The sequence below is a fragment of the Opisthocomus hoazin genome, chromosome 1 (assembly GCF_030867145.1).
Source record: "Opisthocomus hoazin isolate bOpiHoa1 chromosome 1, bOpiHoa1.hap1, whole genome shotgun sequence".
Classification (NCBI taxonomy): domain Eukaryota; kingdom Metazoa; phylum Chordata; class Aves; order Opisthocomiformes; family Opisthocomidae; genus Opisthocomus; species Opisthocomus hoazin.
This window is the reverse complement of record NC_134414.1, coordinates 70,123,913-70,139,402: the sequence shown is the minus strand read 5'-3', so window position 1 is coordinate 70,139,402 and position 15,490 is coordinate 70,123,913. Positions and strand designations below refer to the sequence as shown.

General features: G+C 43.0%; 1 protein-coding gene across 1 annotated transcript in view; it reads right to left on the bottom strand.

The window, feature by feature from the left end:
• The window catches only part of COL4A2 (collagen type IV alpha 2 chain), a 154,939-nt gene that overhangs the window by 18,699 nt on the left and 120,750 nt on the right, over nt 1–15,490 (bottom strand). Inside the window, exons 23-32 of the mRNA XM_075424719.1 lie at nt 14,956–15,028; nt 14,762–14,868; nt 13,394–13,595; nt 12,608–12,667; nt 11,759–11,821; nt 8,128–8,235; nt 5,462–5,683; nt 2,199–2,360; nt 1,436–1,606; nt 155–298 (exon numbers count right to left, since the gene is read on the bottom strand). Coding sequence (XP_075280834.1) covers nt 155–298; nt 1,436–1,606; nt 2,199–2,360; nt 5,462–5,683; nt 8,128–8,235; nt 11,759–11,821; nt 12,608–12,667; nt 13,394–13,595; nt 14,762–14,868; nt 14,956–15,028 — 1,312 coding nt within the window. The remainder of the gene's footprint in view (nt 1–154; nt 299–1,435; nt 1,607–2,198; nt 2,361–5,461; nt 5,684–8,127; nt 8,236–11,758; nt 11,822–12,607; nt 12,668–13,393; nt 13,596–14,761; nt 14,869–14,955; nt 15,029–15,490) is intronic.

The following is a 15,490-nucleotide window of genomic DNA, read 5'->3' as shown; positions in this document are numbered from 1 at the left end:
GCCAGAGGCCCATGTGTGAAATAGGTGGAGGAATGTCTGAGCTAAATTTACCATGTGAAAAATGTGTCGTCTTTCTCGTTGTGTCCTTGTAAAATAGTTCTCCAGATGTGAAAAGCATACACACTTTGTAAGTGTGTACACTGTAAGCAAATACCTTTAAAGCCACGTGCGCCCTGTGAGCCTTTATCGCCCTGAGCGCCCAATGAGCCAAATTCTCCTTTGATTCCCTTGATGCCTGGTCTTCCTTTTAGGCCTGTCATGCCTTTGAAACCATCAATTCCAGGTGAACCTCTTGAGCCTTTAAAGAAAGACGGAGAAGAGAACCGTTATGTCACTCAGATTTCTGCGAACTAAGTCAATGTGAACCAGCAATGCATGACTAAAACGGTGTGAAAACTTCAGTGCAGCAGGACCTGTTTTTGGGTTCCTTGATGGCAATCTGCAGCTCTAGATCAGGTACCCAAGCTCTCCGAGAGGTGAAGAAGAGCAGGGGTACACTGTACTGCTTCAGCTGGCCAAGAGGAGATGTGGAGATGACCAGAACTTAGTGTCTTCTTCTGAAAGATCAGTTCAATCCCTCTCCTACAGATAAACTAGACAAAGGTACCTAGTTCCATGCAAGGTGTTTAGTCAGCCTGTTCTTCTACATGTCGATATACGAATCACGGGTCTAGGACTGGCTGGCCCTTTCTCACCAAACATTCCCATACTCCTCTTTTCTAAACAAGAGGATGGTGTTTTACACAGGTCATGCTAACAAATAGATCTTAATTCCCCTCAAATGAGAGCTGATCAGTATTTCACAGTTGTCCTAGGAAAAAAGTCATATCTTTCCCACTGATGAAATTGCAACAGGCATTTTTAGGCATGCGCCTCATTTTTGTGTTTAGCTTGGCTTCACACAGAGTTGAATCCTGTTGAAACTCCCTGTGTGTTGTAGACAACTTGCATTACACATAGTGTTTTTGTGGCTGGCAAGTGAGAATCTCACCTTCTCTATACGTAAGGTTAGTACCCGGGTAAAGTGAACATCCAGATCTTGTGCCTGGCATTGCTCAGTACACAACTGCCAGCTTTGAAAAGCTTTAAAGCAAAGGTCTGAGGAAACATCTCTTTAATTTCACAGAGAGCCAGTGGGACTGGGATAAGGGAAAGACTTTTGGAGACAGAAAAGAGTAAATACTGTACATTTTTTAAAAGAAGAACTAAAACAGCCACTGTCCTTCTAAATAGGGCTGCACGTCACAAGATAGCATTTTGCCAAGCACAACTCAGGAGAAAACACTGATTTGTGATTTTGGACTATATTAGGCATACGACCCTAATTCTTCTGTTTTAAATGGAGGTAACCCAGCGGAGAATGTGTCCTGTTCATCTCAGCACAGAAGAGCTTTAAGCAACATCACTTTTTTCAAAGCAGCTGTCCAGAGCTCACCTTTGTCTCCTGGAAAGCCATCCATTCCGCTTATGCCAGGGGGACCAGTCACGCCAGGTATACCTTGTAATCCCGGGTAACCTGCATCACCTTTGTCACCAGACAGACCTTTCAGGCCCACAGGACCAGGAAAACCTTGTTCACCATCTTCTCCCCTAGCACCAGGTGGACCTGCCGTGTGAACATGAAACAGGGAGATTAAAAAGTGTTTGGACATACATGATGATTTCATCCAAGGTAGCTCAAGAGGGAGAAAACTGCTGTTCTACCATCTTCATGCTGAGGGGGAAGGAAAATTAGGATTTTTTTCAGCAAAGAACTGCAGAAATTATATAAAGACAAAGCAGCTCATCAGTGCAAACCGGTCTTGCTACCAGCTTGGTTCTGCACCCACTCCCAACAGGACCTTCCCCTCCCCTTTAAATTCAGAATTAAGACCCTTTCCCATAAGACTACTCCCACTTAGTAGCTCCCTTCTCCCAGTCTGCCACCAGCAAGCTCTGACCTGGCTTGGTAGGTGGCTATAGCAGAAAAAGCAGCAGCTCTGCCAGTGAGGACCATCATCCCCCCTACTTCCCACCTGTGATACCAGTACAATTTGCAATCATAGTATCTGCACTATTAGTGTCATTTCCCTGGCTGAGAACTAAAGCGTGGCATATGCCACAACCCCAGGCATAACTTTCTGCTGTGGAAATCATACAGTTGCCCTGCCACAGAGAGCTGGCAGAAGACGTGACACAGGACAGCAATACTTCCTCACCAACAGGTCCTTGAGAGCCAGGCCCGCCATCTGGCCCAGGGTTTCCTGGTGGCCCTGGGAATCCACGCGTTCCTGGTGTTCCTGGCAATCCCATCAAACCAGGGAGACCTTGAGGCCCTGGATCTCCTTTGGGTCCTGGCAAACCTGGGTTACCATCCGCTCCTAAAATACCATAATCATGTGTTAAAGAGCATAAATATCTAGCGAGCTGATTACTGCATATCACTTCTGTGTATGTACTAGTCTTTCAGGGTATGTTTTTCCTCTGAAAATTCAGTGAGAACAGGAAAAGGAAATTAAAAGACTGCTCATTAGTTTTAAAATAATTGACATTACCAGGACTGATCTCAATATTTGCAGTGGAAAGGTTGACTGGCTCTTTCAAACAAATGGTAACATTTTGACACCAGGTAGATATAGATGGAGCAGATCTCTTCCACTTTTAACCCCAATAATTCTGTAATTCCTGATCTCTCTCTTTATCACATACATCTTTGTAAGAATCGAATCAAACAGCTGACTGAAGCACTGAACTAATACTCTATAACTTTTCTAATATGTGATAGGCAGGAATAGGAACATTTAAGGCAGACAGTGGGTTCTGGGTTTGTGTGATTGTTCAGAAATTTTCAAGTAAGGTTGTTACAAGGCATTGTTATAAGACTCATACATGTTTCTAAGCAAAAAGGCCCTGAATCTACATAACTAAGTGCACGGGGTGAAAATTTACATCTCTACAATATAAGAGCAAAGAGGGTGTCAAAATTTAAAAGGTAATGCCTGCTTTGCATTCATATTAGAGAAGCAGCATGACACAAGACCTCAGAAGGACATGGCACTTAAAATTGAGGCCAAGTGGCCCTGCTTCTCTTTATTCAGGTTTTACACCAGCATAGGTCCATTGGCTTGACTGTAGTTGTGTGCTTTATAGCTGAGATCACATAAGGTGAGTTTTTGCACCAACAGAATACCGGCTTTAGCTCTCTGTTCTGAGGGGCTAGTAGTTTAAGTGGCACAGATGATATAAAGGAATCACTAGCCACTTCATATAAAACTAAAAAAAAAAAATAAGACTCATACAAAAATTTACTTTTTTTTTTTGAGCCATTCTGTTAGAACTGTGAAATAAATCAAGAACAGACAAACTAGTAATACTTTTTCCTTTCATTGTACTCATTTTTTGTTGTTACTAAAAACTTTGTTCTACAGAAATGCTTGGAAAGAAGGTACAAAGTCATGCAATTCTTTTTTTTTTCCTTTTCAATCCATGTTTTACCTTGAATTTCTTCCCCTTTTCAGAGATGTTAGTGATGTTTTCTGCCTTTTATCAAACTTGCCAAGTGCCACAGAGCTGCCTTCATCCCTTTCCTTCACTCTGGGGCTCTACTGAAGGTGAAACCAGCTCTCCTCACTTCAAATAACTCATGTAAGATGATGCTTTTCTTTTCTTTCTTTTTTTTTCATTTGTGTTGAAAATCATGAGAAGAGTCTCCAAAATAGGTTCCTGTGATATACCTCCTTGCTTTGAGCTAGTCATGCAGTTACTACTCCTTTCTCACTTCCACAACAGTACTCCTAAATTTAGTTATGTGTTCAAATGCTACTGAAACTGTAGCACGGGATGCTTAATTCCCACCTGCTTTTGAAAGTCCTCCACAGAATTCAGAGTGCCAAAGTCAGATTTTGAATGGAAACTATGGTTTTCTCTGTTTTCTGTAGGCACATTTTTTAAGCTCTGTCAAATGATGGAATAAAATGAACACCCTAAAGTTATGAATAAGTATATAATGTTATCTTTTTCTTGTTCCTGAGTGCCCAGAGACTGACCAGGTAAAAATGGCTTATTAACATTTCCTAAACACTAAGCCCTCTTTGTTAAAATCTACAAATTCTGCACTAGTGCAATGTGCTCGTGGGTCGATGGCCTTGCTGGACTTCTTGATACCAGAGGGGGACTTGCTCGGACTCGTGTGTCAAGCACAGCAGTTCCACAACTTGAATAAGGAGCTTCGCTTATCTTGTCAGACAGAAGTAATGGGTGATGGCCTAACACTATCAACTGTGCGACATCTAGGGTGCAGACAGCCAGGTGTTGCTTCAGTTAAAAAACAGAAGGCCCTCCCCTGTAAGCACTACGAAGCTCCCCGCTGAACCACTGAGTCCCGCTTCTGATGACACAACACGCTATGCTAAGAGCCAGCTGACACACAGTAATTGACTCAGTCCCACCTCACCAAGATCTGCAAAAGATTTTGCAAAAGTATGAAAACTGGCACTTGAAGACGCTCTTTTGGAGGAGGAGTCAAATGAAAACCTTACCTAATGGACAGGTCATAGGGCCTAAAACTCTTTTGGCCCCCGAGAAGGGACGCCTTTTGGGTAAGAGTCGCGCCTCTGACTTTGTCGGCCGTACTCCCGGGAAAATGTTATTAACTAAAATGCTGAACTATTAAGTTGAGCTAAATTTTTGTAGATGGTGCATTTATCAATGGCGACCCCAAATCTGTGATACCCGTTGCTTGAATAAATTACCTATCATTTCAACTTTGCAAAACTGTCTCAGTGAATGTCCCTGGGAGGGCTCTGACAGGCAAACGTTGACTCTGGTAAGTAGCTACATACTTCACCCTTTAGACATAAACTGTTGACCAAGTCTGGGACCAGGCGTGGATTCAGCCACACCTAGGCTCCGCTCTCTGAAAAGGAGTTTAGAGAGCAAGGGGGCCCACTCTGAACCTCATGGCTCAACGGGAGGGCTTTCCCCCCCTTGCCACTTACCAGACTTCTTGAAGCCCTTTAACCCTTTAATGTGACAGTGCTGTGCTGCAAAGCCATGTACTATCCAGACATCTTCTGGTGTGGGAAACAATCTCAGTATTATGCAGCATGTAAGTGAAAACCACATCACCATTCCCTTAACTAGAGTGGCAAAAATTAGCAGTACACCTGAACACAACAAAGATGAGCAAAACCGTGTTCTCTGATATCCTATTGTAGCTGATTTCACGTAGTGCGATGTGAAGGAGTGCTGGTCATAAGCAACGGATCTCCAGAAGGTGTCTGGAGGAGCCAGGCATAGTGGTAACGGTTGAGGTAGATGGGGAAGGGATGGGAGACCAGCAGGCACTGGGATTTGATGCTGGGGTCATCAGTACCTCCAAAGTGTCCTAACACGGTCTCTTACTACTCTCACTTGTCTATAATTTGGCTACATTTATATCACATTCCTACTCAGTCATTTCTTTATTTGAAGTAGTTGTTACCTCTAATTCCAGGTACTCCTTGATCTCCTGGCATGCCTTTCAACCCTGGGAAGCCAGGGAGCCCAACATCCCCTCGGGAACCTGCTGCTGCTCCTAAAACTTCACCAGGAAAGCCCTTCAGTCCTGCTGCTCCCGGAGCACCGGATTTTCCTGTCAGGCCTGGGTGTCCCTGCAGTCCAGGTAGACCATTCGGGCCCCTGTCTCCCCTGGGCCCAGTAAAACCTATAAATAGAACAGGAATTAGGCATTGCAGGGTTCACTACAAACGTTGGAGTTCAAACCCTCGATACAACATAATAACACCTTTTATAGTATTGTAATTTCCCCCTGTTCTCAGCAGAAACCTGTAGAATCAAAACAAATTGTTATATAAATGGTTTTAAATCACATAGCATTTATAGCAACATTTGACCAAATGTGGAAATCGGCAGAACTTACAGGTGACCCCTCAGGATACCTAGTGCCTGGGTGATAAAAGATCCACAGCTCCAAGCAGTTACTTCTGTGCAACTGTTCTGACACGGCTATTGCAGCATTTTATAAACATCTTATTCTGTAAGGGCAAAAATCCAGTCCCTGTACACAAAAACCTGGTTTGATACGCAGCGGGGGTAAGACATTAAAGGGAGTCAAATCTGAAAAAATAAATGAGGAGCGAATGCATACTGGTAAACTGGGAAGACCTGGGGGAGTTGCCCAGATGGGTCATTGCTGTTGCTGTTCCCCACACATCTCAAGGGCCCAATGCCAGTCCCTTCATGCTCTTGATGAAGGAGTGTCACCGTCCCTGTCCCCTGCGCTGTACGTGAGTAACTGGGAGGGCACAAGCCTCTGTTACCACAAATGACAGGGGAAAGGCTTCTTGTGGACTGGGAAAACTGGACATGGACTGGAAGTTAAGTCCAAGCACTGGTGAAAGACAGTATGGAAGACTTAAAAAATCGGTCTGAGCGCCGACTGGCCTGGAAGCCATATGGTATGGGAGCCTTAATTTAGCATTTTGAGCACTCTGGAGAGCTTAGCAAGGGAAACAGAGGTTTATGGTCCTGCCCTACGCTGCACAGAGCCATGTTTCATGATGCATCCCTTGCCTGTTGACCAGGACATGCACCAACTCTTCTTTTGCTTTCTCTTTTGCTACTACAGATGCTGTAGGTGAGCCTAGAGGATGCTTCCAGGTCGTGTGCTGCCTTAGGGTGAGGCAGCACTTGGGTGCTGGGTACGGGAAAGTTTGCAGCACTTTGGTATCTCTGAGGATTTAGGAATTGGAAAAGAGATAGATGGAGAGAATTTCTAAAGAACTCCTAAATTAAGTTGCATCAATGGCTTCTGAATTGCGCCTGTTCCTCTGACCAATTTCAACCACAGGGAAGTGGTAGTTTCTGGCAGTAACTCTTGCTGGACCAAGTGATTTAATTTAAAGTGATGATCTGTCAGTATACCCACTGCAGCTTGTATATGTATGCAGTGGCACTATTTTTGGCTCATCTGACTTACAATCTATGAATAGATCAACTATACACGCAATTAATTGATGTGTCTTGGCCATCCTGGAACCTCTGGAGAGACAGATACGGAAGCCCTGGAATGTAAGCTGAACCTATTACTGACTAGCATAAAAGATGACAGGCAAACACTGTTTGGAAACACAGCTGCCTATGAGCAAGCTGAGTAGCTAGTATATCTGCCTTTGATACTCCAGTACAATTTCTACTAATGCTGGAAAGAGTTAAATAGAAATACTAATACTAGTATTTTCTTCCTTTCTGTGTCATCATTCTGAGTATATTCCATTTGGAATCTGAAATCTCTTGTTATTGATTTTTTTTTTTCCCGTGTGAACTGGCATGTACCAGGAATAGTGTGGCCAGCAGGAGGAGGGAGGTGATCGTGCCCCTGTACTCGGCACTGGTGAGGCTGCACCTGGAGTGCTGTGTTCAGTTTTGGGCCCCTCACTACAAGAAGGACATTGAGGTGCTGGAGTGTGTCCAGAGAAGGGCACCGAGGCTGGTGAGGGGTCTGGAGAACAAGCCTTATGAAGAGCAGCTGAGGGAGCTAGGGCTGTTTAGTCTGGAGAAAAGGAGGCTGAGGGGAGATCTTATCTCTCTCTACAACTGCCTGAAAGGAGGTTGTAGTGAGGCAGGTGTTGGTCTCTTCTCCCAGGTAACTAGCGATACGACGAGAGGCAATGGCCTCAAGTTGTGTCAGGGGAGGTTTAGATTGGATATTAGGAAAAATTTCTTTACTGAAAGAGCAGTCAGGCATTGGAACAGGCTGCCCAGGGAGGTGGTGGAGTCACCATCCCTGGAGGTGTTCAAAAAACGAGTAGATGTGGCACTTCAGGATATGGTTTAGTAGGCATGGTGGTGCTGGGTGCATGGTTGGACTTGGTGATCTTAGAGGTCTTTTCCAACCCATGATTCTATGATTCTATGATTTATAATTCTGCATTATAAAGCAGATTTTAAAAGGTTGGCATCTATGCTACTTTTCATCATTACAGAAGTTGCGGGAAATCCTTTTGGATTTAAAAAGTAGCGTTTTTGTGTTGTTTGAACGTGGAAGGGAATATCAGTGAAAATGCATCTGGAATCAATTTTTGCGTTTCAGTGATGGTAGTAAAGAGGTCAAAAGTATATAAAGAATGACAAATTATTTCAAGATACCTGGAGGACCTGGGATTCCTTCCCAACCTGGATCACCTCGTGTGCCATTTAGCCCTGGGTATCCCACTGGACCTGGATCACCTGGGAATCCTCTTGCACCTTTTGCACCTAAATTGTATAAAAGAAAGTAAGAAAGTGTGATCTGAACAAACAAACCAGAAATGTGCATATCATGTAAGAAAAGGTAGTGGTAAATATCATCATGATGTGTTTCTGGATGCAAAGATGAAACCTTTTTTAAATTTAATGGGACTGTACTGTAGCTCTTTAGCAGTATTCGACATCCCAAGACATGGATCGAAAGTCTAGGCTAAGCGCTCTTCCAAACATAGATCAACCTGACTTAAAGACTAATGTTATGGAGACTCCTAGGGTGAAAATAACTAGTATCGCAGCCTTTTAGAGACTTTTAATATTTTGTAAATTAAGGCTTTTAGCTTAAGGTCAAAAGACAGTGTCAAAGAGAGATGCTCAACAGAAATAGGCACAGATGAGATGCTGTAGGAGGAACAAGTTTTTCCTTTGCCTGCTAAATTGATCACAGAACAAGAGCAAACTAGCTTAGATAACCACGAAACAGAAATGTAAGGCTAAAGGTTAGATCTAATCATCCTAGAAACTGAATACAAATTAACTAGCTAACTTACTATATTTGTAACAGCACAGTTCTATAGCTTTGGTAGCAAAAGAAGGGCTGTGCCATGAAAACATGTTCCTCTGGCACCAAACTCATGTTCACACCGAGTTATCTCCTGACAGGTAAAATGAGATCTCGCTTCCTTGTGATGTAGTATATGACATTTGAGTAAGGGCAAATATTACTGTTTCTTAACATCTCAAAACCTGCAATAATTTTGTAGGATTCTTTCGTAAAGTTGTCTAGAAAATGAAATAATTTATTAATTTTTTCACACAATAGTTTTATTACCTGGGTCTCATTAATTCATTGTGTTCCAAGAACAAGGTTTTTGGTAAAGTTCTTTGAAAATAATTGCTGTAGAATGCTTTGTTTCTCTACCCTCCCCAGCTTCTTGAACTCTTTAAGTTCCCAGCTCAGGCTTGAAGGTCAACAACATGCTTTAACATTTTAAGTGTTGTTGCTTAGCATCACCACGAATTACAACTCAATTTATTTATTACACTGAAAGCAAGTTTCTTTCCACCCCTAACTATGACAAACCAAGGAAAATATCACTTGAATTTTGATACTTTTTTCTGCTTTAGTTTTCTGAATTTCCATTATTTAACCATGATTTTTTGCAGTTTTAGCTGTTGTTTGTGAAGGGGAGAAGGAAACCTTTAAAAAGACCACGAATAGGATGCCCATAAACAGCCAACGCAGTGTGAACAGTATTTTCCCAGTGCCGTACAGGACTATTGTTCTCTTCCTCATATGAACAATAACTTCTCAGAAAGCAATTAAAAGGAGAAATCCTAGGCTTTCAGGTCTCAGTGAAAAATTCTAATGCGCCTCTAACCCAAATAGCATCTTGGTCTTGTTTCCCATCTGTAATAACTGACTTTCATTCATTCTGTTCAGTATTGCACTAATTAAAAAGCCATGTTAGAGAAAGAAGGCGGCAGAAGGAGATTGCAACCACTGCTTACCACATATTTCAGTAACTCATTATGCAATGCTAGCTGCTGTTAACATGTTGTGCCAAACAGTAGTAAGAACAAGTCTTTATTTTAGACCGATGTTCAATCTGCAAGTGCTTTAGCTGTACGTTTGAAAAAGAAAACAACTTAAACATTGTATTCAACAGCGATCATGTAGGTCTTGAGACTACTGGATAACCAGGATATAACTTAGGGTGGGCTGTTTATGTTGCCAGGAATTTCAAAGAAACACAAGGACATGAGTGTGGGAGACTACAAGGATGACTCCTTGCCTGATATACTGGGTTCTACCAGCACCTAGGACACTGAGACACTACAGCAGAGCTCCATCCTGCCTGAAAACAAGGAGGGAAATCTTGTGGCCCAAACCACATCACTCTAAGCAGACAATGAAAATAGAGTAAAGGAGCCGTTGATACTTTTGTGTCGATCTGGAGAAGGTGGGTAGGAATGATGCTCCAGGAAACTAGATCAACACAGCTACAGCAACAAGAAGCTGCAAAAAGTTCTAAAACATATCCTGTTACTCCCAGGCTTCCAGCTCCAAAACCACCTCAGGTTGAAAGGTGGTCGAGTTCTGCACTGGGCTCAGCAAAGGGCCTTTTCCAGTTTTTGGAGAGAAGGGATGCAAAACAAATCTTAAAATTACCAAAACATATCAGCTGACAAAGACAGAGAAAGATTTGTTAAAGAGCTAACCAAGAGTACAAAATATAAAACAGCGCCACTTGTGTTACAGCAGTTTTACAGCTATGAGTTAGATCTGACTGTATTCGCTGAAAGAAAAACCTTCAAGCTCATACGGATGAAAGAATAAACGTCATACTCAGAAAAAAATTACAGGGATGGCAAAGAAAACAGCCTTCAGGAGCACTGATCCTAACAACAAACTAAGGCATTAGGACTAAGGAAACATAGGTCACAGATAGACATCATCTTTCAACAGGGACAAAATGTTCCCTTTTAAGATCCATTAGTCTGTGATAAAACAATCCATCAATCCACGTGTGCCATAAGAAACCTTGTGCTGGAAAAAAGAAACAACTTGACCTTAAAATTTATGGTCCAGATCTCTGACCCTAGCTAAAGCACATGGAGCACAGGAACAGGCACATCAAGAATCTTACATTTCCCAAACTGAAGGATGGTTTTTGTCAGTACCTTTACCGGCTTGCGATGAGCAGGATTTACTGACAAACAGCTTTATTGCTAGGAGTACCTAAGCCTATGGGAACTACCAATGTGGGTCAGAGGTTCCCTCCTCAAGGTCAATCGTTAGGACCACTCAGCACACCTGGTCTGTGTTTCTCTCAATTCCATCTCACACAGTCCTTCAGACCCTGTCTCCACCTCCTCTTCCTTTTGGAAGGAGGTGGGGAACGCTCAGTGCCGGGATGGCCCAGGATCACCAGGTGGTCCCTCTGGGCTGGGGTGGACCAGCTCTGGAAGGAAGGCATGCATGGCTACAGACAGCGCAACTGCATGGCGTCGGACAACCTGGCCCACCGCATCGAGCCCCGTTACAAGAGTTCAGGCTCACCCTTGGTGAAGGCACTCTGTCTATCACACGAGGAGGAATAGTAAGAGGGATCTCCCACAGTCCTCCATTGCAACCTTTTATCACCCTGCTCTCAGAGGGCAGGATTTTCCTTGGGAGGTGTCCAGTCAGCTCTGAGAGACCTCGGTATACTCTCTGCCAGTAACCTTGTAGACTTGCTCTGTGTACTCTCTCTCACTCACTTGCATGTGGAGGACAGTAAAAGGGCTCTCCTTTCTATCTTCTGTTTCCTGGCTGGCGCTCATCAGCATTGTTGGGCAGAAGCAGCTCAGGAATGGTGCAGCCACCTGGGCTGCATGCTGCTTAGATCTCTCTGCCAGCTTCACGTTAACGCTGTCCTCCATCGTCATTTCTAAAACTCACTGCCTGCTAAGGCTCAACTTTAACCCATCTGGCAAGCTCTCCCTCAAAAGGTAGTGTATGTGGGAAACCAAGGCGAAGGCAGAACGTTACCTGTGGCTCCTGGTAGCCCCGGCCTGCCTTGGGATCCCTTTGGTGGCCTCACACAGCCCGCACCTGCAAACAAAGCCGGTCAGTCACACTGTGCATGCCCACGCGCTGCCTCTCGTCAGCTCTGTGCCTGCAGCTGAGACAACGTCACTACAGCAGGTGAATGGAATTAACAGGCAAAACTCTAATCTGGAAAAATTTTTATTCTTCGTTAAAAAAAATATAAATTGGTCATGGATGGCATTTTCAGGGGAGCACTCAGGCTGAGCTCCAACCCAAGAGTTGCTCTTCTGTCTGTTTTACAGGGGCTACAGTGGCTGCTCCAGTTAGGCCGGCATGGGAAGGGTAGCCCAACCTCATGGAAGACTGTATTTCTCAGAATAAGAGAGACACTTTGTTTCCCTGTGGACAGTTTACACCCCTGAAGCAATCAAGTCAATTTTTGGTACAAATGAAGGGGTTTTTATTTTACATGTCAAATTGCTCTGACAATCTTCACTCAAAGTTTTTCTTAAAAAAAAAGTTGCTTAAATTTCTTGGCCACCTAATCTCTGCGACTCTTGTTATAGATTGCATGGTAATTATTATTTTGTCATATTAAACACTCAGGAGTGATGAAATAAAGGATTTCTGAATTGCAGAGCTAAAACTGCAATAATTCTAGAATATGTTTGATTTGATTAAATTACTTTAGAGCTACATGCAGTATATGCAGGGCTATTTGTGACCTGAAGTTCAAATAGTTTATAATCAAGAGCATCCAAAGCAGTCACGAGAAAGAAAGTATCAAGCCATGAGAGCAGCATAAGACTAAATATTAAAATACATTCAAGCCATTTGTATGCACAGTACCTGACCATATTGGCTCACTTCCATCTCCTCTAGAAAAGTCTTCAACGACCTGTCCACAGTCTGAGAAAGAATGGGAAAAGACGGATATTATTTAAAAGAGAAAAACTAAAATGCTCTCAATTCTAACCAAAATCTCTATTATAACATCAGATGATGTATTCTCTTATGTATTATGCATACATACAACACAAACTATTTGCTATAACATAGTGGAACTCTATCCATATATTAATTAGATCCAGGCCTGAAATCTAACCTTGTCAGAGTTCGGAGGCTATGTGTCCCAGGCACTGTGTAGGGTTGGCAGATGCCTGCTCTGGCTTGAATATTCTGTCAGGTATCCCAAAGTTGAGCAATAAAACTCTGAGCCTGAGCTCTTGTGCATGTAGCCCTGGTGCTCTTACACTGGAAGGGACTTGGAAAGCTACAGAGATACTGTGAAGAGCTCTGAAGGACAGATACATGGTATCCTCTGGTCAGTTAAAAGATTATGTTGGATGGGGAAGACCAGAGAAAATCACCTGTGAGTACTCCCATGGCAGCACATCCAACTGCTGGAAACTTGAAAGACCTTACTTACTCACTCGATGTGAAACTACCGGGACTTTTGAAGTATTTCCTTCTTTAAGATTTCCAGACAACTAATACAAGCAATCCCTTTTCACCCACATGAATGACCCCCCACCAAACGCTGCCTTTTCAACAGTGGTGTACACAACAGATGCTGTACACGATTCAGTAATGATCTCCCACGGCTGTGATGTAAGACAGAGTGATGTCTCTTACCTAGCTGGCCAGGCTCTCCTGGTAGACCAGGCAGACCTGGAGGTCCAGGGCTTCCATCTTGTCCATGGTCACCTGGAGGACCCCGGTACCCTTTTGGACCAGTAAATCCTTCACCCGGCAGGCCTGCTTCTCCTGGAAAGCCCTTTGGGCCTAATTCACCTGGATAACCAGGATCGCCAGGAAAACCTCTGATACCATCACCCTGTGGGAAGCGAACAGAGGTGGTCACTCCTGAGTTTGCTGAGAAACAAAAAAACCTCAAACAATTGAACTACTTTCATGCTGCCTCTTACAGGCAGCAATTCCTCAGGTATTGCATCCCATCTTTTTAAATGAACATTGCAAAGAAAATATATTTGAAATAATCTGACTTTAATTTAGACCCCCACGGCAGAAAAGACATGAGAGGGAGCATTCCCCTAAAAAGGCTGGCCCATAAACAGCACTTGGGCAATATGAATCACTGCTGTGGAGAGGCTTTCTGCCCTTTCTGGAAAGCTGCAGGTGGGTTTTGGGGAAACCACACGCACCGCTAGAGATGTTCTGGTGTGGCATTTACTTCCAGGACCTTGAGAAAAGCGGACACAAAATTGCACCCAAATGGGCAGATTTTTTCTTTGTCTGTTTCTCTGGTGATATTTCTACACTGTTGAATCAATATCTTATGAACATCACTAGAAAATGTTTCCATCCTCAGAAGTAATATAAAGTACCATCTTTACTGGTTGTGAAAAGCACTGTGGTCCAGATTGGATGATATGGCTCTGGCAATCGTCAAATATGATCTAAGAGCATCCCAGTGGTCCAAAACAGCATTTATGATGGGCATGATGAATCCCTCTTGCAAGGTATTTAACTTTTCCTTTTGCCTACAGAAGGAGCTTACAAAGCAAATTAAGACTACATGTCTAACCTGTAGATGGCTACAGCCAGATAGGTGAGGAGCTATCAAGCATGTATATGATGACACAACCTACATTTTGAGGACATAAAATTGTAGTAAGTTTTCCTTTTCTTTAAATCAGTCATAACAAAGCTGTTGAAGTTCAGTCACGCATCTCTCTTAGATAATACTGCAAGGAGTCACTAATAAGCCACTAATTATTGCAAACTAACCACTAATAACAAGCTGGCCTAAATGGGTTATACACTACTACTTAGTTGCTTAAATAAAATGGAAATAGAAGTGATTGTTCTAAAAACCCTGAGAGTAAACTTGTTGTTTAATATATCAATAACCAGCAAAGCCAGTCTAGTTGTGCATTGCTGCCTGTGACAGGAGGGCAGCCAGGTGATCATAACCGCTCAGAATTAAATGCATTAGTAACTGAGTGTGGTGGAAACGGTTTAGCTGTATTTGCTACTTACTGGAAGACCAGGCTGTCCCGGTAAACCATCTAATCCATCTCTGCCTGGGAAACCATCTTCACCTCTGATACCAGGCAGCCCGGGATCTCCTCGGATTCCTTTGGTGCCTAAAGAAGACCTTTCATTGTGAGACCAATTTCTCATGAAAGGTATATATAATAGCAAAATACAAGCAATATGAATTTTTACTCTACCTTTAGTAGTTATGTGGAAAGAATCTCCCTTTTCTCCTTTTGGTCCAGGAAATCCATCTGGACCCGAAAATCCCTGGCGTTACATACATTAAAAAAGAAAAAAAGAAAAGAAACAGAACCACTTAAGAAATAAGTAGCAAGATTTGCATTTCCACTGTCCTGCTTTAAAAAAAGTCTTCTTAAATTTTACTGCTTTTCCATCACTTTCTGTGAATGATTTCCTCTTCAGTAATCCCATTCTTGTGCATGAATCTTTATTAATATGCTCTAACTAGGACCAAGGTCTATGTGGCATGGTAGGGGAGCTTCTGAATGAGGATGGCATTGGGAGAGCTGTGGCCCTCCATCACCTAAAGTCCTGTAGACGACTGCAGCAGCAGAACTGCATTGGAGAAAACATGGTAAATTATTCAGTGTGAGCCACTAAGGAAATTGTTGTAAGCAACTCTTTGGTACCACGGACACAAAACTCAGGGTTATATTGACCTGCAATTGCTCCTGCCCACCACTACAGAAGAGGACAGCCTCATATCTG